Below are 24,339 nucleotides of genomic sequence, written 5' to 3'. Positions count from 1 at the left end.
AAAAGACAAACGGTAATGTTGAACCCGGAAACCCTGGTAGGGCGGTAGTTAAGAGTTCCGCTGCTGACCAAAAGGTCGGCAGTTCAAATCCATCAGGCGTTCCTTGGAAACCCTATGGGGCAGTTCTACTCTGTCCTGCAGGGTCGCTATGAGGCGGAATCGACTCCACCACAAGGGGTTTTTGCGTTGAACCCTGGCATGCGCGACGGCGTCCTGGCGTCATTCCGCGCCATAGGTTAGTGATATAGTCAAAGCAGGCCTCACAGTCTAGCGTCTGTCAGGGTCGCCACCACGATCTGAGGTACCACTCGAGCTCCCCGGGGCCCTCGCCAGCACCGCCCCCCGGACTGCGCACGCGCTCCTCCCCGAGCGCAAGGCCGGAAGTCAGGGCGCGAGAGGTGGGCCTCCGCCCGCGTGTTTCCTTTGTCCCGCCTCCTCGCCCCTACGTTCCAATCACTTCACCGTCGGCTTAGGGATCGGTTTCCGGTCCTCCCGTGGGCTGGTTTCCGTCTTCCGGTCTGTGGGCCCCGGCCGTGCGCCGGATCGAGTCCCCGCCGGCGCCCAGGCCCCGGGTTTCCAGTCCCACGTGCCAGCGCCTGGCAGTCCCATGGCCGCGCCCCTGGCCGCGGTCGTGGAGCTGGGCTTCGCGGAGGAGGCGCCGCCGTGGCGCCTGCGGAGCGCGCTCTTCCCCAGCAAGGTGGGAGGGCGGCCTGCATGGCTGGGCGAGGCGGGGCTGCCGGGGCCGGCGGCGCTCTCCTGCCCGCGCTGCGGACGCCCGCCCGCCTTCCTGCTGCAGCTGTACGCGCCGCTGCCCGGCCGCGCCGACGCCTTCCACCGCGGCCTCTTCCTCTTCTGCTGCCGCGACCCGTCCTGCTGCGCCGGCCTGCGCGGTGAGGGCGCCCGGGCGCGGCGGGCTCGCGCCGGGGGCCGGGGCGGCGGGGCTCGCGCCGGGGGTCGGGGCGGCGCGGCCGGGTGGGGAGGCGCGGCGGGGACGGTCCCCCTGGATCTCAGGTCCAGGTTTTCTCTTGGGTTCCTTTTTATTTGTGTTCTGGAGCAGCTGTTACGTGCACTCATGCTTACGGTTTGGGTTTGGGTTATTACGTGCACAGCGTTAACGTTCTCGCGGCGCTTGGATGAACGATGGCAGTACCTCCCCGCTTCCCTGTGGAGCCCGCACTGTTCACACTTGACCCTGTGTCCTCCAGAGGTGTCCTGTGCGTTAGGGAAGGGACATGGGTTTACAAAGCCTCGATCAGTGAAAACTAGATGAGGGCTGTTACGTTCAGGTAGAAAAGTGGACCCCAGTAGCTTTTTCACACTCCGGCAATCTGGTTAACCATTAGCCTTCTTCACTTGACACGCTCCCAGGAGCCAACCTCCATCCACACAGATTGAGTTTCTGAATGTTTAGAAGTTTCTTGTTCTTTTCTATTTAAGTTTTTGCCATTCTCTTCTTCCAGAAAGTTAGCTCCCTGAGAGGAAAATCTTCCTCTTATTTTGCTTTATTTTTATAAGTGAGCGTCTTTTCAGTCTTGTGTATGAGTTCAAATGTTTATGAAACTGAATTGCTGTATTATCTTATTGAAAATATAATTTTTCTCCTCATCGTGTCTTAGTTTTTAGGAATCAGCTACCCAGGAAAAATGACTTTTATTCCTATGAACCACCTTCTGAAGAGCCTCCCCCAGACACGGGAGAATCTGTGTGTCTCCAGCTCAAGTCTGGTGTTCATCTCTGCCGGGTATGCGGCTGCTTGGCCCCCAAGACATGCTCCAGGTGCCACAGGGCGCGTTACTGCAGCAAGGAGCACCAGACCCTGGACTGGAGGTGGCACAGGCAGGCCTGTGCGCAGACAGGTGAGGCTCATCCTGGTCACTCTCAGGTCTGCAGCTTCTGTCTCTTCGAGGACAAGTGTAAGAGTTAACATGAGGAAAGATGGAGCACTTTCAGGATTTTCACTGCTGGCCACATGAGCATGCTGGTGGTGCGTAGCTGGGGCTGTCCTGACCTCTGCAGGCTCGGAGAAAGGTCTGGCTGCCATGGCAACTTAGACACTCCAAACATAGAAGCCGTCAGTTTCTCTGAGGATCCTCTCACCTTTGAGAGAAAACATTGCATTAAAAATTATGATTTTCGTTTCTATTTCCTTTTTGGATTTAAAACTTTGCGCTTGTTTCTAATCTTGACTCACCTCCCTCAGGCTGATGCAGCCCAAGTACCAGCTTCAGAGAGGGTGGGAGTGTCTGATCATCATGTATAGAATAATGAATAGCTGATGTATTGACTTTAATGTGGTCACTAATTTTTGTACTACGTGAACAGGTAAAGTAAGGAGAGTTTTTATAGTTTGTAACTTTATTTTGCAAAACCTGCTGGTTGTAAAGAAATTCAGAAAATGCAGAAGCGTATTTAAGGAAAACACCTATCCCCTCCTCAGTTCTGTGTCTGGCCACCTGTTGGGTTCATTGTTTCCTTCCAGGTGTTTTTGAGTGTATGCACAAAAACATGTCTTAGTAAAAATTAATTATGTTTTATACATTTTGTAAATTCCCCATCTCAATGAAAAGTTTGTCATAGTCATTCTTCCATGTTAAAGAATAACTCAGACGTTACGGAGTCATCAGATTTGTCACAAGACAGTCAGAAACAGTTTATGACGGGAGAGAAAAAAGAAACAAAACTTGACAGATTCTTGGTGCAGTAACTAGGTTACAGCAGACTGATGAGCTGCCTGGGTCCCTGTGTGGTACAGACGATTAATACACTCAGCTGCTAACTGAAAGGTTGGAGGTGTGAGTCCACCCAGAGGCGCTTCAGAAGAAAGGCCTGGCGAGCTACTTCTGGAAGATCACAGCCACTGAGAGCGCTGCGGAGATCAGTTCTACTCGGAAATACGTGGGGTTGCCATGAGTTGAAATCAGCTCGGTGGCGGTTGGTTACTGGTTGATGAGCTGTTGGGTAGCATTGTGGACTGTGGACACCCTGATTCTGAGCATGCCAGCTGCAGTCGTGAGACCAGTCTCATCTGTTCACAATTCTCCGGAGTAGTGTCTTCCCATTAGCACATCCACCATCGTTAAACCAAGTTGCCATATGCCTTGCCAGGCTTTTTAATTGTAATTGTGTGAAAATCTTAGGTACCGTTTATGGAAAGGTCTAAGTGGAGTTCCAGAGAGGTTGTGCTGATTTAATTGCTGTTCATAGTTTCTGGGAGCACCCTTTTCTGTGCTAAACTGTTTAAAGAGAGAAGGTTTTAGTTTTTACTGTGCTTTAAGTGAAAGTTTACAAACCAAGTCAGCCTCTCATACAAAAATTTATATACATCTTGCTATATATTCCTAGTTGCTTTCCCTCTAATGAGACAGCACACTCCTTTCTTCCACTCTGTATTTTCCTGTCCATTCGGCCAGCTTCTGACCCCCTCTGCCCTCTCATCTCCTCTCCAGACAGAAGCTCCCCACAGAGTGTCATGTGTCTACTTGATACAGGAAGCTCACTCTTCACCAGTATCATTTTCTATCCCATAGTCCAGTGTAATCCTTGTCTGAAGAGAAGGGAATGGTTCCTGTCTTGGGCTAACAGAAGGTCTGGGGACCATGACCTCTGGGGTCCTTCTAGTCTTAGTCATACCATTAAGTCTGGTCTTTTTACAAGAATTTGGGGTCTGCATCCCACTACTCTCCTGCTCCCATCAGGATTCTTTGTTCCTTGTCAAGGTAGTCATTGGTTGCAGCCAGGCACCATCTAATTTTTCTGGTCTCAAGCTGATGTAGTCTCTGGTTTGTGTGGCCCTTTCTGTCTCTTGGGCTCATAATTACCTTGTGTCTTTGGTGTTCTGCATTCTTCTTTGCTCCAGGTGGGTTGAGACCAATTGATGCCTCTTAGATGGCTGCTTGCTAGCGTTTAAGACCCCAGACGCCACTCTCCAAAGTGGGATGGAGAATGTTTTCTTAATAGATTTTATTATGCCAACTCACTTAGATGTCCCCTGAAACCATAGTCCCCAAACCCCTGCCCCTGCTACGCTGGCCTTCGAAACGTTCATTCAGGAAACTTCTTTGCTTTTGGTTTAGTCCAGTTGTGCTGACCTCTCCTGTACCGTGTGTTGTCTTTCCCTTCACCTAAGATAGTTTTTCTCTACTGTCTAATTAGTGAAAACTCCTCTCCCTCCCCGCTCATAACCATCAGAGAATATTTTCTTCTCTGTTTCAACTATTTTTCACGTGCTTATAGTAGTGGTTTCATACAATGTTTATCCTTTTGCAACTGACTAGTTTCATTCAGCGTAACGCCTTCCAGATTGCTCCACGTTACGAAATGTTTCACAAATCCGTTATTGTTCTTTATCAACGTGTAGTATTCCATTGTGTGACTATACCATAATTTATTTATCCATTCATTTGTTGATGGCCACCTTGATTGCTTCCATCTTTTCGCTATTGTAAACAATGTTGCAGTGAACATGGGTGTGCATATATCTGTTCGTGTAAAGGCTCTTATTTCTCTAGGGTGTGTTCCAAGGAGCAGGTTTGCTGGATCATGTGGTAGTTTTGTTTCTAGCTTTTTAAGGAAGCGCCAAATCGATTTCCAAAGTAGTCGTACCATTTTACATTCCCACCAGAAGTGTATAAGTGTTCCAGTCTCTCCACAGCTTCTCCAACATTTATTATTTTGTGTTTTTTGGATTAATGCCAGCCTTGTTGGCGTGAGATGGAATCTCACTGTAGTTTTGATATGCGTTTCTCTAATGGCTAATGATCATGAGCATTTCCTTGTGTATCTGTTAGCTACCTGAATGTCTTCTTTGGTGAATTGCCTATTCGTATCCTTTGCCCATTTTTTAATTGGGTTATTTGTCTTTTTGTAGTTGAGTTTTTGCAGTATCATGTAGATTTTAGAGTTCAGATGCTGATCGGAAATGTCATAGCTAAAAACTTGTTCCCAGCCTGTAAGTAATCTTTTTACTGTTTTGATACAGTCTTTGGGTGAGCTTAGGTGTTTGATTTTTAGGAGCTCCCAGTTGTCTAGTTTTTTTCTGCATTGTTAGTAATGTTTTGTATACTGTTTATGCCATGCATTAGGGCTCCTAGTGTTGTCCCTATTTTTTCTTCCATAATCTTTACTGTTTTAGATTTTACATGTAGGTCTTTGATCCATTTGGAGTTAGTTTTTGTGCATAGTTGTGAGGTATGGGTCTTGTTTCATTTTTTTTGCAGATAGATACCCAGTTATGCCAGCACCATTTGTTAAACAGACTGTCTTTTCCGCATTTAACTAACTTTGGGCTTTTGTCAAGTATCAGCTGCTCATATGTGGATGGATTTATGTCTGGTTCTCAATTCTGTTCCGTTGCTCTATGTATCTATTGTTGTACCAGTGCCAGGCTGTTTTGACTCCTGTGGCGGTATAATAGGTTCTCAACTCAGATAGAGTGAGGCCTCCCACTTTGTTCTTCTTTTTCAGTAATGCTTTGCTTATCCGGGGCCTCTTTCCCTTCCATATGAAGTTTGTGCTTTGTTTCCCCATCTCATTAAAAAATGTCGTTGGAATTTGGATCGGAATTGCATTGTACCTGTAGGTGGCTTTTGGTAGAATAGACATTTTTACAATGTTGTTTTCCTATCCATGAGCAAGGTATGTTTTTCCTCTTTTGTAGATCTCTCCTGGTTTCTTGTGGTAGTGTCTTGTAGTTTTCTTTGCATAGGTCTTTTACGTCTCTGGAAAGATTTTTTCCTAAGTATTTTATCTTCTTGGGGTCTACTGTAAATGGTATTGATTTCGTGATTTCCTCTTCGATGTTCTCTATGTTGGTGTAGAGGAGTCCAACTGATTTTCATGTGTTTGTCTTGTATGCTGATACTCTGCTGAACTCTTCTATTAGTTTCAGTAGTTTTCTTGAGGATTATTTAGGATTTTCTTTGTGTAAGATCATGTCATTTGTGAACAGAGATGCTTTTACTTCTTTTTTACCAATCTGGATGCCTTTTATTTCTTTGTCTAGCCTAATTGCTCTGGCCAGGATCTCCAGCACAGTGTTGAATAAGAGTGGTGATAAAGGGCATCCTTGTCTGGTTCCCAATCTCAAGGGGAATGCTTTCAGACTTTCTCCATTTAGGATGATGTTGGCTGTTGGCTTTGTATAAATGCCCTTTATTATGTTGAGGAATTTTCTAAAGAGAGAAGTTTAATGGACTTGTGTTCTGCCCTTCAGTCCTCTGCCTGTTTACATTTTCTCTAGGATGGCTTATAAACTTGTAACCAAGCAACCAGACCTGAGTCATGGGTGTTTGTTGACCCACAGAATGGTTCACACAGAGATTTCATATAAAGGGTCAGAAGTCTTGGCTTGCTTAAAAGGTAGACCTAGCAGTGCTGGGCTCACCTCCACTTGGCTACAGTTTTTTGGAGCTGAAGACCAGCTGTACCCAACCACAGGCCTGTCTTCTCCAGTCACCCTTTAGTCTCCCAATGTTTCTTGTAATATGTTATCAATGACAACAGAAAACCCAAAGTAATGGTGATTGAAATAAGATCAAGTTTAGTTCTCACACATGAGAGTCCAGTGGCAGTCAGACTGGGTGGGGTGGTGCTTCACAGTGTGGAGGACTCACTTCTTCTACCTGTGTATCTTTAATTTCTAAGGTTGCTCATGGCCCAAAATGGCTACTGCAGCTTCAGCCATTAGGTTCACACTCCAGGCAATAGGAAAAAGGGCCCAAGACCCTCTTTCTCTGAGGACACTTCCTGGAAGTCTCAGCAACCATTGTGTTTTCGTCCCATGGGTCAGGGCTTTGCGACACAGCCACTCTGGGGGCATGGAGGCTGGGAGCTATGTTCTGGGAGGCAGTGTGTCCCACTAAATATCAGAGATTCTTTTGTTATGGAAGAAAGAGAGGGGGTAAGGACTACAGCAATCACCCTTTCCTGTCCTGCTGGCATTTTGTTTTTATGGTAAATGAATACTTCTTAGTGCCCACATCTCTACCAAAGATGGGAAGACAAAGACAGAGGTAGGGTTTCTAAGACCCAGTTTACTCCACTTATTCCTACTTCTATGCTTACCCTGTCACAGGTATTTAGCTTATGACCCTTAAGGTAAAATGCAGAAACAGCGTATGTTAATTTGTTAAGAAAAACTGTTAAGATTGGGAATATGGTGTGTTGGAAATAGGAAATTGCTAGATCACCTTCAAAAGTAAGCAACTACTAACGATGCTAACAACTTTTGTTTTAGGTGATGTAGCTGATACAATTCCAGGCCACAACTTCCTCTTTCCAGAGTATGAGATTGTAATAGAAACAGAAGATGAGGCCCCTCCTGAGGTTTTGGAAGAGGAAGATGACGTGGAGCCTGTTGGGAGCATGGGTAAGGAGTCAGTCTCAGAACTAAGTAGTTCAGCATAATGTCAGAAAGGAAGCTCTCAGGGTGATGAAGAGATGGGCGGGAGCCACACCCTCTGATTTCAAGTACTGCCTCAGGGGAGGACCCCCTTCCTTGCCCTCCCCGCCCCCGCCCCGGCACAGGTCAGGCACTCTGGTTGCCTGCGGAGGAGACATGTCGAAACGGAGTGTCTAGATGGGCAGGCCGCACAGGACAGTGGACCCTGGGTGCATCCACCTGGGCCCAGGGTTCGTCTCAGGTGGAGGAGGACCCCATGGGCACCCGGCACATTGCTGGCCTGTGCCAGGGACCCTGAGGGGAAGTTTCTCTCCCACTTTCAGACTGTGGAAATGTGTTAAAATGGCATGGTGGGAGCATCTGACCTTTAATTTCACAAGGGGGAAGGAGAATCAGGATCGACAGCCCAGGGCTGATCATGTGAGGCAGAGGTCAGAGGTCAGATGTGCCTCCTCTCTCCTCAGCCTTAACCGGTTCTGACACAGCTGTCCCACCCACGGCACTCTCCTCTGCTGAGTTTGATCATTTGTTGTAGTGGCCACACAGAACTCACAGACCATAATCACATTTTATGGGGTTTATTAGGGAAGTAGCAGGTTACAGTTCAGGCTCAGGCATGTTCAGGACACAGTTCTTCCAATCAGGACAGCCTCTTCTCAGTCGTGCCCGCAGGCAGGTCTCTGTGTTCCCCGGCCCCATGACTTGGCCTCTGCACTGAACCTGGCTCCACCAAGTGCCCAGAGGCAACCTACTCTGCCAGCAAGCCTCCTGCCCGGAAGTGCTCAGCTTTCACACTTTGCAGGCCAGGAAGCCCACTGCACCATCTCCTTCTGGTCTCCTGCCAGTTACCTGCCTCTGCTGCTGCCGTTTCTCTGCCACTGCTTCCCACTGTCTTTGGTGTTACAGCTCGCTCTCTCTTTCTGTCAGTCTCCTGGTTCCAGAATCTTCTCAATGCAGGAATCCTGGATCCAAAGGATGCGCTCCACTCCTGGCTTCTTTTGGTGGCAGTGAGAACGTCTCCTCTCACCTCCGAGATGGCTCATTTTAAGCCTAGTGGGGTTAGGGTTCCATATACCTTATTTTCATGGTCCCACTCGATCATCGTGTGTGAGTCTAGAAAGGTCCTTTTAAATAATTGGCTGCACCAAAAGGTGTGGCTGTGGGTTTCTGGTGTGATCACCCAGGAAATGCACTCATAGCTGCAGCCTGCGCGCCTCTAGCTCATGCTCCCGCCTGGGCGCAAAACACCGCCTCATCACTATCCCAGCCGTAGCACAGTTGGAAATCTGCCCGTCTCACAGGAGAGGATGCTGATGTCTGGGTGACGCCTGGTCATGAGAATGGGGTCAAAACTGAGGTTTGAGCCGCTTGTCACTGGCTAGAACTTTCACTATCATGGCCGTTAAGTTAAAAGTCACTTTGTGAATTTTTAATTTACAGAAGTCACTCACTGCACACAACAGGCACATTGGGGTCCTGTTGCATGCCTGGTCTGGTGACCCACACTGTCAGCACTCGGCACACACGGTCCCCCACAGGATCCAACAGTCAAAGAAAGAGTGGATCTGTGTGCTGTGCAACGTGATGGCAGGGTGCCTGGGGCCCTGGGACATCACAGAGAACATGTTTGTTTCCATGTTGTTACGGATTGAATTGTGTCCCCGAAAAATGTGTGTCAACTGGGCTAGACCGTGATTCCCAGTGTTGTGTGATCATTCATGGTTTTGTCATCTGATGTGATTTTTCTGTGTGTTGTAAATCCTGCCTCTATGGTGTTAACGAGGCAGAACTCAACCTACGAGATCAGATTTTATCTTAAGTCAATCTTTTTTGAGTTATAAGAGAGAGAAGCGAGCAGAGAGACAGGGGGACCCCATACCACCAAGAAAGCAACACCAGGAGCAGAGCTTGGCATTTGGATCTGAGGTTCCTGTGCTGAGAAGCTCCTAGGCCAGGGGAAAAGGACTTTTCTCCAGAACCAACACAGAGAGAAAACCTTTCCTTAGAGCTGGCACCCTGAATATGGACTTGTAGCCTACTAGACTGTGAGAGAACAAATTTCTCTTTGTTAAAGGTATCCACTTGTATTTCTGTTATGAAAGTGCTAGATGACTAAGACAAGTGTATGTGTAAAAATGTTGGCTCACGACTCTTCAGACAGGGATTGGACTGGACTATGCGATAGAAAGTGATACTGGTGAGGAGTGGGCTTCTTGGATCAAGTAGATGCATGAGCCTATGCAGGCGGCTCCTGTCTGGAGGGGAGATGAGAGGGCAGAGGGGGTCAGAAGCTGGCTGAATGGACACGAAAATAGAGAGTGGAGAAAAGGAGTGTGCTGTCTGATTAGGGGGAGAGCAACTAGAAGTGTATAGCAAGGTGTATATAAACTTTTGTATGAGAGACTGATTCGATTTATAAACTTTAACTTAAAGCACAATAAAAAAAAAGTTGGCTCAGAGGCACTTGACCTCCTCTGACTTCACGAGGGGTACAGAGAATCAGCACCACCCCAAGGCTGACCCTGTGAGGCAGAGGTCACATGTGCCTCCTCTCTCCAATCCAATCTTTTTACCATTTCTAACACCACGTCCCTCCCACCGCACACTTTATTCTTCTCTGTTCGGTTCAGTCATTCATTGCAGTGGCTACACAGAACTCACAGACCGTACTCACAGTTAATGGGGTTTATTAGGGTAGTAACAGGTTACAATTGAGAATCAGAAACGGCTCAGGATACAGTTCTTCCATCGGGACAGCCTCTTTTCAGCCATTCCTGGAGACGGGCCTCTTTCTGGCCTTGCCCCTTGCCCTGCCCTCTGTCCTGCTCAGGCAAGTGTTACAAAGCTCTTGAGCTCTGCTGATAAGCTGGGGGCGGGGGGGTGGGCCACTCTGCCAGCAAGCTTTCTGCCCAAAGACACTGAGCTCTCACTCTCTGAGTGGCAAGCCTAGCTCCACCAAGTGCCTGAAGGCGCCCTACTGTGCCTGAAGGCGCCCTACTCTGCCAGCAAGCCTCCTGCTTGAAGGTGCTCAGCTTTCTGACTCCGTGGGCCAGGAAGCCCATCATGCCGTCTCCTGCCGGTCTCCTGGTTCTGCTGCCTCTCTGCTACTGTTTCTCAACATCTCTAGCTATTTCCAGTATTATAGCTTCCTCTCTGTCTTCTGGGTCTAGGAGATTCTCAGCGCAGGGATCCTGGGTCCAAAGGATATGTATGCTTTGCTCCCATATCTTCTTTTCGGTGGTAGTTAGGTCCGCCCATTCTGCCTCTAGGGTGGCTCATTTAAACCTAGCAGGATGGCAAAACTGACCAATCCCCTCATTATGGTTCCATACACCTTATTTGCATGGTCCCACCCAGTCATTTGGTGGGCGTTACAAGACCATATAAAAGTGATCCATCACACTACAGCATGTTACTGCTTACATTTTACAAAGAACAAACCATAAAAATGATTCTTTTTAGGGGAGGGGGGATGGAGGGGGTCAAGGATAGAGCTAGACTTTGAATATGCCTTATTCTTTGTGGGTTTACCTGTGGGACGGTATTTTACTCATCTAGTACTGCTATAACAGAAATAGCACAAGTGGATGGTTTTAACAAGGAGAAGTTTATTTCTTCACGATAAAGTAGACTAAAAGTCCAAATTCAGAGAGTCAGCTCCAGGGGAAGGCTTTCTCTCTCCTTTGGCCTTCTCATCCGTCTTCCCCCGCCTAGGAGCTTCTCCACACAGGGACCCCGAGTCCAAAGGACTTGCTCTGCTCCTGGCACTGCTTTATTGGTGGTATGAGGTCCCCCGTCTCTGTTCGCATCCCTTTGCTTTTATCTCTTGAGGGATAAAAGGTGGTACAGGCTACACCCCAGGGAAACCCCCTTTACACTGGATCAGGAATGTGACCTGGGTAAGAGTGTCACAGTTCTACCCTAATCCTCTTTAACGTAAAACTACAGTCTCAAAACGGAGGACAGCCACTCAATACTGGGAATCATGGCCTAACCAAGTTGATACATATTTTGGGGGGATACAATTCAATCCATGACAGATGGTGCAAATATCTTAACAATTAAAAAGTAAAGTTAAATTTTAAAAGCAGTCCTAACAATCCCAAGTACATGAAACATGAAGCTGTGCATCGAATTAGCTGTAGAGTCTGGTGTACAGAAAATTCAGTGGCTTCGAGACACTTTAGTTTGGCGGTGTATCCCTGTTGGAATACACCTGAGGAGAAAAGAACAGAAGAGAACTCTTAGTGTTTTCATTGAATGTGTTGCTGCTGTTATTCCAAGGTGTGTGTTGGGGAGAAAAGCAAATGAGTCATTTTGTCAGCGTTGTGGATTGAATTGTGTTCCCCCAAAATAGGTGTTACAAATGTTACTATACAGGCATACCTCAAAGATACTGCAGCTTCAGTTTCAGACCACCTCAATAAAGCAAATATAGCAATAAAGCGAGTCGCACGAATTTGTTTTTTTATTTTTATTGTGCTTTAAGTAACAGTTTACAAATCAAGTCAGTCTCTTATACAAAAATTTATATACACCTTGCTATATACTCCTAGGAAACCCTGGTGCCTAAGTGGTTAAGTGCTACGGCTGCTAACCAAAAGGTCGGCAGTTTGAATCCCCCAGGCGCTGCTTAGAAACTGTATGGGGCAGTTCTACACTGTCCTATAGGGTCGCTATGAGTCGAATCGACTCGACGGCAGTGGGATATACTCCTAGTTGCTCTCCCCCCAATGAGACAGCACACTCCTCTCCACCCTGTATTCCCGTGTCCATTCAGCTACCTTCTGTCCCCTTCTGCCTTCTCATCACACAAAGTTTTTGGTTTCCTGGCACATGTAAAAATTATGTTTATGCTACACCATAGCGCATTAAGTGTACGATAGCATTATGTCTAAAAAAATGTACATACTTTAATGAAAAAGTACCTTATTGCTAAAAAAAATGCTAACCATCTGTTACGGATAGAATTGTGTCCACCAAAAATATGTGTCAACTTGGCTAGGCCATGATTCCCAATATTCTGTGATTGGCCACCATTTTATCATTTGATGTGATTCTCCTAAGTGTCGTAAACCCCACTTCAGTGATGTTAATGAGGCAGGATTTGAGACAGTTATGTTACTGAGGCAGGGCTCAATCTACAAGATTAGGTTGTATCTTGAGTCAGTCTCTTTTGAAATATAAAAGAGAAGCCAGCAGAGAGACCAGGACCTCGTTACCACCACACAAGAAGAGCCAGGAGCTCACGTCCTTTGGACCCAGAGTCTCTGCCCTGTACAGCTCCTAGACTGGGGGAAGATTGATGACAAGGACCTTCCCCCAGAGCCGACAGAGAGGGAAAGCCTTCCCTTGGAGCTGGCTTCCTGAATTCGGACTTCTAGCCTACTAGACTGTGAGAGAGTAAATATCTGTTAAAGTCATCCACTTGCGGTGTTTCTGTTACAGCAGCACTAGATGACTGAGACGCCATCATCCGAGCCTTCAGTGAGCCTTAATCTTTTGTCGGTAGAGAGTCTTGGCTCGATGTTGATGGCTGCTGACTGGTCAGAGTAGGGGCTGCTGAAGGTAGGGGTCGCTGTGGCGATTGCTTAAAATAAGACAGCAGTGAAGTTTGCCATATTGGTCGATACTTCCTTTCATCAAAGAGTTTTCTGTAACAAGTGATGTCTTTTGATAGCATTTTAACCAGTTAACAACTTCTTTCACAAATTGAGTCAGTTGTCTCAAATCCTGTTACTGCTTTATCATCTAAGTTTATGTAATGTTATAAATCCTTTGTTGTAATTTCAACAATGTTACAGCATCTTCACCAGGCATAGATTCCATCTCAAGAAACCGCTTTCTCTGCTCATCCATAAGAAGCAACTCCTCATCCGTTAAAGCCTTGTCGTGAGATTGCAGCAGTTCAGTCACATCTCCAGGCTCCACTTCTGTAATCCTAGTTCTCTTGCTCTTCCCACCACATCTGCAGATCCTTCCTCCATTGAAGTCCTGAGCCCCTCAAAGTCATCCGTGAGGGTTGGAATCAACTTCCATTTGCCTGTTAATGGTGATATCTTGACCTCCCATGAATCATGAATATTCTTAATGGCATCTAGAATAGTGAATCCTTTCTAGAAGGTTTTCAATTTACTTTGCCCAGATCCTTCAGGGGAATCACTATCTGTGGCACCTATAGCCTTACAAAATATATTTCTTAAAAAGACTCAAGTCGAAAAAACTCGTTGATCCGTGAGCTACAGAATGGATATTGTGTTATCAGGCATGAAAACAACATTAATCTCCTTGTACCTCTCCATTAGGGCACTTGGGTGACCAGGTGCATTGTCAGTGAGCAGTAATATTTTGAGAGGAATCTTTTTCTGGGCACTAGATCTCAACAGTGGGTTTGAACTATTCAGTAAACCATGTTGTAAACAGATGTACTGTCATCCAGGCTTCCTTGTTCCATTTGTAGAGCACAGGCAGAGTAGACTTACCATAATTCTTAAGGGCTCTAGGAATGGTAAACTAGCATTAGCTTCAGCTTAAAGTCACCAGCTGCATTAGCCCCTAACAGAAGAGTCAGCCTGTCCTTTGAATCTTTGAAGGCAGACATTGACTTCTCTCTAGCTGTGAAAGTCCTAGGTGGCATCTTTATCCAGCATAAGGCTGTTTCACCTACATTGAGAATCTGTTGCTTAGTGTAGCCACCTTCATCAGTTATCTTAGGTAGATCTTCTGGATAACTTGCTGCATCCGCTTGCACTTTTATGTTATGGAGACGGCTTCTTAATCCTTGTGAACCAACCTCTGCTAGGTGCAGACTTTTCTTCTGCAGCTTCTTCACCTCTCTCAGCCTTCATACAGTTGAGAGGGTTTTGCTGTGGATTAGACTTTGGCTTAAGGGAATGTTGTGGCTGGTTTGATCTTCTATCCAGACCACTAAAACTTTCCCCATGTCACCAGTAAGGCTGTTTAGCTTTCTTATCATTCATGTGTACACTGGAATAGCACTTTAGTTTCCTTCAAGGACTTTTCCTTTGCATTCACAACTTGGCTGTTTGGTGCAAGAGGCCTAGCTCTTGGCCTCACTCAGCTTTCAGCATAACTTCTTCACTAAGCTTAATCATTTCTAGCTTTTGATTTAAAGTAAGAGACATGTAACTCTTGAATGCTTAGAGACCATCGTAGGGTTATTAGTTGGCCTAATTTCAATATTGTTGTGTCTCAGGGAATAGAGAGGCCCAAGGAGAGGGAGAGAGACAGGGGAACAGCCATAGACCTTCAATTTGTAAAAAAAAAAGAAGGAAATAACCTTGAAGTGCAATAAAGGGAACATAATAAAAGGAGGTATGCCTGTACCTGTAGTTAAAATCCTTTTTGGGGATAGAGTTTTCTTTGTTATGTTAATCAGGTGGGATCAGTATAGGGTGTATTTTAAATGAATCTATTGAGACTTAAAAGAACAGATTAAGCAAGCAGAGAAAAGCAGAGATGGGAAAGATACAAGCCACATGATGGCCAAGGTACCTAGGAATAGAAAAAAGAAGTGTGGTGCAATTAATTACTTCTGTGTGTAGCCTTTCTAGCCATTGTCTCGTAAATCCCACCCAGGTGATTGGGTGGGACTGTGATAGGATAATTGTGGCCCACCAAAGTGGTTGGTCAGTTTTGCCTTAAAAGAGAACCAGTTCCAGAGTAGAGAGGAGGATCTTACCAAGGAAGAAGAGCAGGGAGCAGAGAGCACATCCTTTGAACCTGGGATCCCTGCCTTGAGTAGCTCCTGGAAGGAGGAGAGAATGAGCTATAACCCTGAAGACGGTGAGAAGTTGTGCCAGCAGAGGCCTGGCAGCAGTGAGGCAGCTCAGTGGGCTTCCTGGCCCATGGAGAGAGAAAGCTGAGTGCCAGCGAGCATAGTTGGGAAGAGGCTGTCCTGTTGGAAGAGCTGTATCCTGAGTGTTCTAGAACCTGAATTGTAACTGTTAGTTCCCTGATTAACCCCATAATCATGAATATGGTCTGTGAATCCAGTGTGGCCACTGCAGTGAGTTACTGAACCAAGTAGAGAAGTAGTGCTGTGCGAGGGACGGTTGGTGTCAGAATTAGTAAAGCTGGTGGACAAGTCCTCCCCCAGAGCAGACAGAGCAAGCCTCCCCTAGAGCTGACACCCTGAATTTGGACTTCTAGTCTCCTAAACTGTGAGAAAATAAATTTCTATTTATTAAAGCCACCCACTTATGGTATCTCTGTTATAGAAGCACTAGATAACTAAGACAGTTGGTGTTACTGAGAACTGCGGTTTTGGGCATGGGACAAAGATGTAGCTATAAGATTGAAGAGATTAAATAAAAACTCTGGAGGTCTGATTTTATATTGGAAATACCTGTATGAACTCATGATATGTTTTAGGTAAAATCTAAGATTTAGATAAATCTTTCCGCGCTCTCTCCCCTGAAAAGGCCCAGAAACAATGGCTGATGCAGCCACAGTGGACCCCTGGGCCCTGGCAATGGCTTTTGAACACCATCTCTATTGGGCTGTGGCAACTCAGATGATTGGTCTCCTGTCATAAGGGTCCAGGGACCAGATGGAAAGGTCCCTGTTGGCAAAAGATGGACACTTTGAACATCAATCAGGATAATAACTGCATGGAGTGTTGTTAGGTGTCATCGAGTCACTTCTGGCTCATGGTGACCCTATGTACAACAGAACAAAACACTGCCTGGTCCTGTGTTGTCCTCACAGTCATTGGTATGCTTGAGCACATTGTTGTAGCCGCTGTGTCAGTCCATCTCGTCGAGGGTCTTCCCCTTTCTCTCTGACCCTCTACTTTACCAAGTGTGATGTCCGTCTCCAGGGACTGGTCCCTCCTGAAAGCACGTCCAAAGTGTATGAGACAAAGTCTCACTATCCTTGCTTCTAATGAGCATTCTGGCTGTACTTCTTCAAGACAGATTTTTTCGTTCTTCTGGCAGCCTAGGGTATGTTCAGTAGTCTTCACCAACACCATAACTCAAAGGCTTCAGTTCTTCTGTCTTCTTTATTCATGGCCAGCTTTTGCATGCGTATGAGGCGATTGAAAACACCATGCATGGCTTGGGTCAGGTATACCTTAGTCTTTAAAATGCCATCTTTGCTTTTCAATACTTTAAAGAGGTCTTTTGCAGCAGATTTTCCCAATGCAGTGTGTCGTTTGATTCCTTGACTGCTACTTCCATGGGCATTGATTGTGGATCCAAGTAAAGTGAAGACCTTGACAACTTCAATCTTTTCTCCATTTTTCATGATGTTGCCTATTGGCCCAGTCATGAGGATGTTTTCTTTATGTTGAGGTGTATTCCGTACTCAAGGCTGTGGTCTTTGATCTTCATCTGTAAATGCTTCAAATCCTTCAGCAAGCAAGGTTGTGTCATCTGTACATTACAGGTTGTTAATAAGACTTTCTCCAGTCCTAGTGCTGCGCTCTTCTTCATATAGTCCAGCTTCCTGGATTATTTGCTCAGCATACAGATTGAAGGAGTACGGCGAAAGGATACAGCTTTGATGCACGCCTTTCGCGACTTTAAACCACACAGTATCCCCTTGTTCTGTTTAAACGACTGCCTCTTGGTCTATGTACAGATTCTTCATGAGCACAATTAAGTGTTCTGGAATTCCCATTCTTTGCAGTGTTATCCACATTTTGTTATAATCCACACAGTCTAACGGCTTTGTATAGGCAGTAAAACACAGATAAACATCTTTCTGGTATTCTGTGCTTTCAGCGAGGATTCATCTGACATCAGTAGTGATAACCCTTGTTCCACATCCTATTCTGAATCCAGCCTGAATTTCTGCCAGTTCCCTGTCAGTGCTGCTGCAGCCAGTTTTGAATGATCTTCAGCAAAATTTTACTTGTGTGTGATACTGATATTGTTCAGTAATTTCCACATTCTGTTGGATCACCTTCCTTTGAAAGGGGTACAAATATGGATCTCTTCCAGTCGGTTGGCCAGGTAGCTGCCTTCCAAATTTATTGGCATAGACAAGTGACCACCTCCAGTGCCGCATCCATTTGTTGAAACGTTTCAGTTGATATTCCGTCAATCCTGGAGCTTTGTTTTTCACCGGTGCCTTCAGTGCAGCTTGGTCTTTCATCAGTACCATCGGTTCTTGATCATATGCTGCCTCCTGAAATGGTTGAATGTTTACCAGTTCCTTTTGGCACAGTGACTTTGTGTATTCCTTTCATCTTTTTTTGATGCTTCCTGCAACATTTAATATTTTCCCCATAGAAACTTTCAGTATTACAACTCCAGGCTTGAATTTTTTCTTCAGTTCTCTCAGCTTGAGAAATACCAAGTGTGTTCTTCCCTTTTGGTTTTCTATCTCCAGGTCTTTGCACATTTTATTATCATAATTCTTTGTCTCCTCAAGCTGCCCTTTGAAATCTTCTGTTTAGCCCTTTTACTTCATCATTTCTTCGTTTCACTTCAGCTACTCTGTGTTCAAAAGCAGCTTTCAAAGTCTCTTCTGACATCCATTTTGGTCTTTTCTTTCTTTCCTGTTTCTTCATTGACCTCTTCCTTTTTTCATGTAAGATATCCTTGATGTCTTTCTACAACTTGTCTGGTCTTTGGTCATTAGCTTTCAATGTGTGAAATATGTTCTTGAAAAAAAAAAATTTTTTTTTTTGAGGTGGTCTATAAATTTAGGTGGGATATACTCAAGGTCATATTTTGGCTCTCTTGGACTTGTTCTAAGTTTCTTCAACTGCACCTTGAACTTGCATGTGAACAGTTGATGGTCTGTTCCATAGTCAGCCCCTGGCCTTGTTCTTAACTGATGATATTGAGCTTTTCCATCATCTCTTTCCACAGTTGTGGTCAGTTTGATTCCTGTGTATTTCATCTGGCAAGGTCCACGTGTATAGTCACCATTTAGATTGGTGAAAAAGGTATTTGCATTGAAGAGGTTGTTGGTCTTGCAAAATTCTGTCATGAGATCTCTGGCATCATTTCTATCATCAAGGCCATGTTTTCCAACTAGCAAACATTCTTCTTTTCCAGCTTTAGCATTCCAATCCCCAGTAATTATCAGCATGTCTTGATTGTGTGTTTGATCAATTTCAGACTGCAGATGTTGGTAAAAACTTCAGTTTCTTCATCTTTGGCCTTAGTGGTTGGTGGCTTGATTTGACCAATAGTTGTTGTCGTAGGCTAAGTTCTCTAGAGAAGCAAAACTAATAAAGCATATAAATATTTATATAAAGAAGTTTATGCTAAGAAAACGGCTCATGACATAGAGGCTGGAATGTCCCAAATCTGTAGTCAGGCTGGAGGCTTCTCCTGATTCATATAGCCACGGGGGGTGGCAAACCTAAGATCAGTGGGTCAGGCACCAGGGCTCTTGCACACAGGCTGGGAAGACTAATCCCAAGATCTGCAGGCAAGACTGCAGGTAATCTGCTAGCTCAAGCCCAAGAACCAGAGGTCAGACGAGCAAGAGCCAGCTGCAGGATCCAGAGTGAGCAAAAGCTCACAAGAGTTGCCAGAGAGTCCACTTATATTTGATTCAGGCCACACCCCCCTAACGAAACTCCCTTTCAACAGATTGGCTACTCACGGCATATCCCATCATGGAGGTGATCACGTTGTATCAAATCTCATTATGGAAAATGATCACATCATCATATGACTCCCAAACTACATCATAACTGCCAAACCACTGAGAGTCATGGCCCGGCCAAGCTGACACAAAGCCTTAATGATGACAGTCATGGTAACTGGTCTTCCTTACAGGCGTATGGATTTTCTCCTGTCACTGACAGCGTTGCACTTCATGATAGATCTTGAAATGTTTGTTTTGGCAGTGAATGCCACACCATTCCTCTTCAGTTTGCCATTCCTAGAATAGTAGACCATAAGATTGTCTGATTAAAAATGTCCAACACCAGTCCATTTCGGCTTACTGATGCCTGGGATATCCATGTTTACATGTTCATTTTTGAAGACCTCTTATTTTCCTAGGGCCATACTTCATACATTCCATATTCCAATTATTAATGGGTGTTTGCAGCTGTTCCTTCACATTTTTACTTGTGCCACATCAGCAAGTGAAGGTCTTAAAACCTTGTCTCCATCCACATCATTAAGGTCAACTCTAAGGAGGCAGCTCTTCCCCAGTCCTATTTTGAGTGCCTTGCAACCTAAGGGGCTCATCTCCCAACACTATATCAGACAGTGTTCCGCTGCTATTCATAAGGTTTTCACTGGCCAGTTTTTGCAGAAGTAGACTACTGGGTCCTTCTTCCTAGTCTGTCTTAGTCTGGAAGCTCAGCTGAAACCTGTCCACCATGGGTGACCCTGCTGGTATCTGAATACCAGTGGCCAGTTTTCCAATATCACAGCAACAGCAAGCCCCCACAGTACGACACACTGACAGATGCATGGATTAGAACACGTGAAGTATGTTTAAATTTATCAGTTCAAAATGGTAGTGACAAAACACCTCAGTGATGGTATTTGTAGGATACTGGCAGCAAACTCAGGATTTTGACCACTGGTAAATCAAGGGAAAGAACCAGGTGTTGAGCAAGTTTGTGGCTTTTTGTGATTTGTACGGGATTATCCACATATGGGATACGTCTGGGATTTACTTCAGAGTCACTGAGTTGGGGAGGAGGGACAGAGAGGAGGTGTACTGACCTGAGGCAGCAGTGTGGGAGCTGGTTGATAGGCACATGGCGATCATCTGAGTATTCTTTCTGCAGTTGTATGTGTTCAAAATTCTCCCAAATAGAAAGTAAAACCAAAAAGGAAAATGCTTTCTGGAGTTGGCAGCCCGAGCTCAGGCTGTCTGGGTCCCGGTGGAGCGGCTGGGAGGAGGGTGCGGGGCCTGCAGAGGTTTGGTTGGCTGGAAGGAGACCTCGGGCCCTGGATCTGCGTCAGGAGGCCCCGAGTAAATGAACATACAAGGCGGGAACGGGTGTCTGATGCCTGAAGATACTTACACTGAAGGTCCATCTGGGTGGAAGGCACTAAAGTCTGGTGGCGGTTTAGCTGCAAAGCTGTTTGTTGCCGGCACATCCAAGCCCCCCTGGGCTGACACTTCTTATTTGAAGCTTCCAGGGAAGAGCCAGGAGGAGCTGGGTCGTGAGTTGGCCCTGGGGCCTCCGGGGGGTCAGGGTGGTTCCTCCAGCAGGGAAGTCTGCGGCTTTTATCACTGCTATGCTGATTGCAGCAGCATAAACCTGGCTGTTTAAAATGGGTCCCTCATGGGTGTGCATGGTTAAGTTGTGGACACTTGTCCTACCTTCATAATGGTATTGGTGATCTTCCAGGTGAAGCACTTGAGGAAGAATTGGAATCCATGGCAAAGCATGAATCCAGGGAAGATAAAATTTTCCAGAAGTTTAAAATGCAAATAGCCCTTGAACCTGACCAGGTAAGCTAGAACTCATCCTAAGGGTTACTGTGTTCTCACCAGGCCATGTTTCATGGGTGTGATCCATGAGGAGAAGTAACTGTGGTAAAGCTGTTCTGAAAGCCTCGCTTGCTGTCCTGTTACAGGTAGTCTGTGTAGAAAGGTGTTGGCAGTCCCGATCCATTTGACAGCCATTGAAAGACTAAAGGTTACGCTGTTCGCCATCTAGGATTCAATATATTGAGGCTTATTACATGCTCAACACCAGGGCATGGGGTAAATGGGAGTTTAGGGATAAATGGCAAGGAAAAAAAGATACATTTGCCCAGTTTCCAACAGGGACTTTTGGCTTATAAGACCAGCGTGTCAGCATGTTAACACAAAGACATTGGTTCTGTGAACAGAATACGGGCTTTGGAGTTGGAAGGACCAGGTGGCCTCCCACTCATCAGGTTTTAGTGAGCCTCTGACATCACCTTATCCACCAGGCGTAGAAACACAGGGTCCAGGTGCATGGTGAGCGCTCAGCACACGTGACTCCCTCCTGTTTTATTCCATCAGGATTACTCCCCTTCACTTCCCTCGTCGTAAACTCGGGCATCACTAAAAACAAAGAGCACAGCTAAATTCCCGTGAACCAGCCACTGAGGCTAGTATACTCCAGGGCTTAGAGCAGGGACAGGTCTCGTCCTCCATGCTGAGGCAGTTTTCCTCAGTGCATGTGTTTTTGACAGTCAGTAGCTTATTATCACGAAATCTACCTGTGGTTGTAATTTTTACCCAAACACCTATGTCTCCCTGGGCACATGTCCCTTTGAATTTCTAAAGCTCCTGTGTTTGCATGAAGCTTGCCCTGTAGGGACAGAACTGGTTGTGGGGAAGCAAGTGGACCGGGTCCCTCCCCTGTAATTCCTGGAGGAAGCTGACTGTATGGAGTAGCGTAAGCATTGTTGGCCAGAACATAGGTGTTGGGGGTCCTCTGCACCGGTTGGCATTGGGGGCGCATCAGGGGAACCACCCTGAGGAGCCAGTGATGTCTGGCGAGGGGATGGGTGCTCCCGGCAACCGGTGGTGTGCGGCGGGGGTGCAAGCAGGCCTTCATTCCTACGTGGTCAGGTGTGCCCGTCAGCAGCTTCGGGGTGAGGCAGTGACGTTTGACCATGATCCTGGTTGGTTTCAGATTCTCAGGTATGGCCGTGGGGCTGCCCCCATCTGGATTTCTGGCGAAAATGTCCCTCAAGAGGAGGATATTCCAGATTGTCCTTGCGGTGCCAAGAGAATATTCGAATTCCAGGTATGACCTTAAAAGTATACGATCAGCCTGGTTACCTTTCTAGACACTTAAACTTTTGTCAAAGTATGCACACACACGGTGAAGTCGAGGCACGTGGAGGCACCCTGTGGTGAAGATGGAGTTCCCTGCACCTCTAGCCTGTCCCTGAAGAAGTCATCGTCCCTGCTTTTCTGGCAGGTATTTCTGCCTCTAAACACGCCTTTTCTGATATTTGTTACTTTGTTGCATCACCTCTGTGATGATAAGAACCATCTGCACAGTCTCTGTCTCTCCACCTCTTGTGTGGTTGCCGTTGTCTTTAGTGCCTCTGTTGTCATCTTGTCATTCTAAATGATATCGGGTCTGTCTTAGTCTCCCAGTGCTGCTGTAACAAACACCACAAGTGGGCAGCTTTAGCGAACAGAAATTTATTTTCTCACAGTTCAGGAGGCCAAAAGTCCACATTTAGGGTGCCTGTTCTGGGGGATAAACCTTGTCTCAGCTTCTTTAGTGTTCTTCTCCCTCTGCTTGGACCCTCTGTATGCGTGTCTGTGCCTGATCCGCCTTTATATCTCAAAAGTGATTGGCTTAAGACACACCCTACACTGATACGACCTCCTATTCCCTAATGGGATCACAGCCGCAGATACAGGGTTTAGGATTCCAACACACAGTTTTAGGGGACACAATTCAGTTTCCGTTAATGTGTACTTTGTATTTTGCAAGATGAGTATCTTAGGACATACTCTAGTTAATATTGGCTGGTGAGTTTGTTAGGAGAACAAATGGATACAAGCATTTAGGTAAATGTCTTGTGCAAAGGGATTGTTAGCATCAAAGTCCACCTGGGTTGGGTGAAAATACCCTTCTTTCACGGGATTACAAAATAGTAAGTGATGCTTGTTTATGTCTTTGTGAAAAAGGAATTAGGAAGACTATCTCCAATACTCAGCTCAGTACTCACCATCAAAGCTGTCATCAAATACAAGTGGGCAAAGCATCTTTGAAGCACTTTTCCCTCATTCAAACTAGACTGCTGGCCTCTGAGGTCCCTTCCAGTCTGTGCAAACGTGGTCTTCCCCTGTGTCTCCCCTAGGCTAGGGTTTCTTCAGGTAAAGTGACAGCATCTGCTATTCACATCTTAAGTAATACAAGATAAACTTGCCCAAACAGAAGCCGCAGCTCTTCTGTGCAGTTTAGCAATGAGTGTAACTGGCTGCTTGTCTTCAGGAACGCCTTTTTCAGATGGAAAAGGGAGATGCCACACAAATGGTCAGTGAGGCAAGAAGGCGGGGCCTCAAGGTGGCTTACGGGGTGTTCTGGATGGTCTTGATGTGCCAGCAGGGTATGGGGGTGTCTGGGCAGCGGTGCCCAGCCCAACCCTCAAGGCATCCTTTCCTCAGGTCATGCCACAGCTGCTAAACCTCCTCAAGGCGGACAGTCTGGGCAGGAGCATAGACTGGGGCGTCCTGGCCATCTTCACTTGCGCAGACAGCTGTGCACTGGGCACAAGCTACACGGAGGAGTTTGTGTGGAAGCAGGACGTGACGGACACAGCCTAGGACACTGTCTTGTCCCCCAAGAGTGGTGAGAACCACTCACACTTGCAGTTCACTTCGGGGACCCTGCTGAGGAGACACTTCCACCAGAAAGAGAGGCACAGGTTGCCTTAAGCACTGTTCGCGATGTCTGAATGTTAGTAAAACAGAAACGCCTGGTGCCGGGGATGAAGCAAACCTTGGTCTGTCTATATGTGGGATGCCAAGCAGTCTCAGTGAGGCAGACCTGAATTATAGATGGTTATCTACAGCGTGGCCATGTTTTTGCAAAAGTATTAATACATCTGTATGTGCGGAAATGAACCTCGGAAGATACACACCTGTTATCTATGAATGTGGGATTAAGTGGTCTTACATGTATATTTCTATAATAAAAATGGATTATACGCATAATTTGGTCAAACCACTCTGAGAACATTTTTTCCCCCTTAAAGTTTGCTAAGTTAAAACAAAGAAAAATTTCTAGAAAAACACAACCAGACTAGTCCCTGATGGCCCAGCCCAGTGGTGTACATGGGAGCCCAGAACATAAGCATTGCTGAGCCCACCCATCTGGTGAGATGGGATGGAGGCCCAGGGACAGCTGCAGTGAGAGGCCACAGGGGTCTGGATTGTGGGCTGAATAGGTGAGGGGATGGGCCCAGGGACATGGGTTACGGATGTGAGAGGGGACAGGCACAGGGCTGCAAAGGTTAGAAGGGATGGGTCCCAGGGAAATG

The 24,339-nt window shown here is 46.2% G+C and overlaps 1 protein-coding gene across 1 annotated transcript; it reads left to right on the top strand.

The window, feature by feature from the left end:
* The first annotated feature begins 491 nt into the window (after positions 1–491).
* Positions 492–23,723, top strand: PDCD2 (programmed cell death 2). The gene is made up of 6 exons (XM_049852571.1): positions 492–890; positions 1,617–1,856; positions 7,235–7,366; positions 20,706–20,809; positions 21,969–22,082; positions 23,465–23,723. The coding sequence occupies exons 1-6, from the start codon at positions 608–610 to the stop codon at positions 23,621–23,623; spliced, it is 1,032 nt and encodes a 343-aa protein (XP_049708528.1). The 5' UTR covers positions 492–607; the 3' UTR covers positions 23,624–23,723.
* The last annotated feature ends 616 nt before the right edge of the window (positions 23,724–24,339 follow it).

Source organism: Elephas maximus, chromosome 1, assembly GCF_024166365.1.
Source record: "Elephas maximus indicus isolate mEleMax1 chromosome 1, mEleMax1 primary haplotype, whole genome shotgun sequence".
NCBI classification, from domain to species: Eukaryota; Metazoa; Chordata; class Mammalia; order Proboscidea; family Elephantidae; genus Elephas; species Elephas maximus.
The sequence above is the reverse complement of the archived record's forward strand: the minus strand, read 5'-3'. Positions and strand labels throughout refer to the sequence as shown.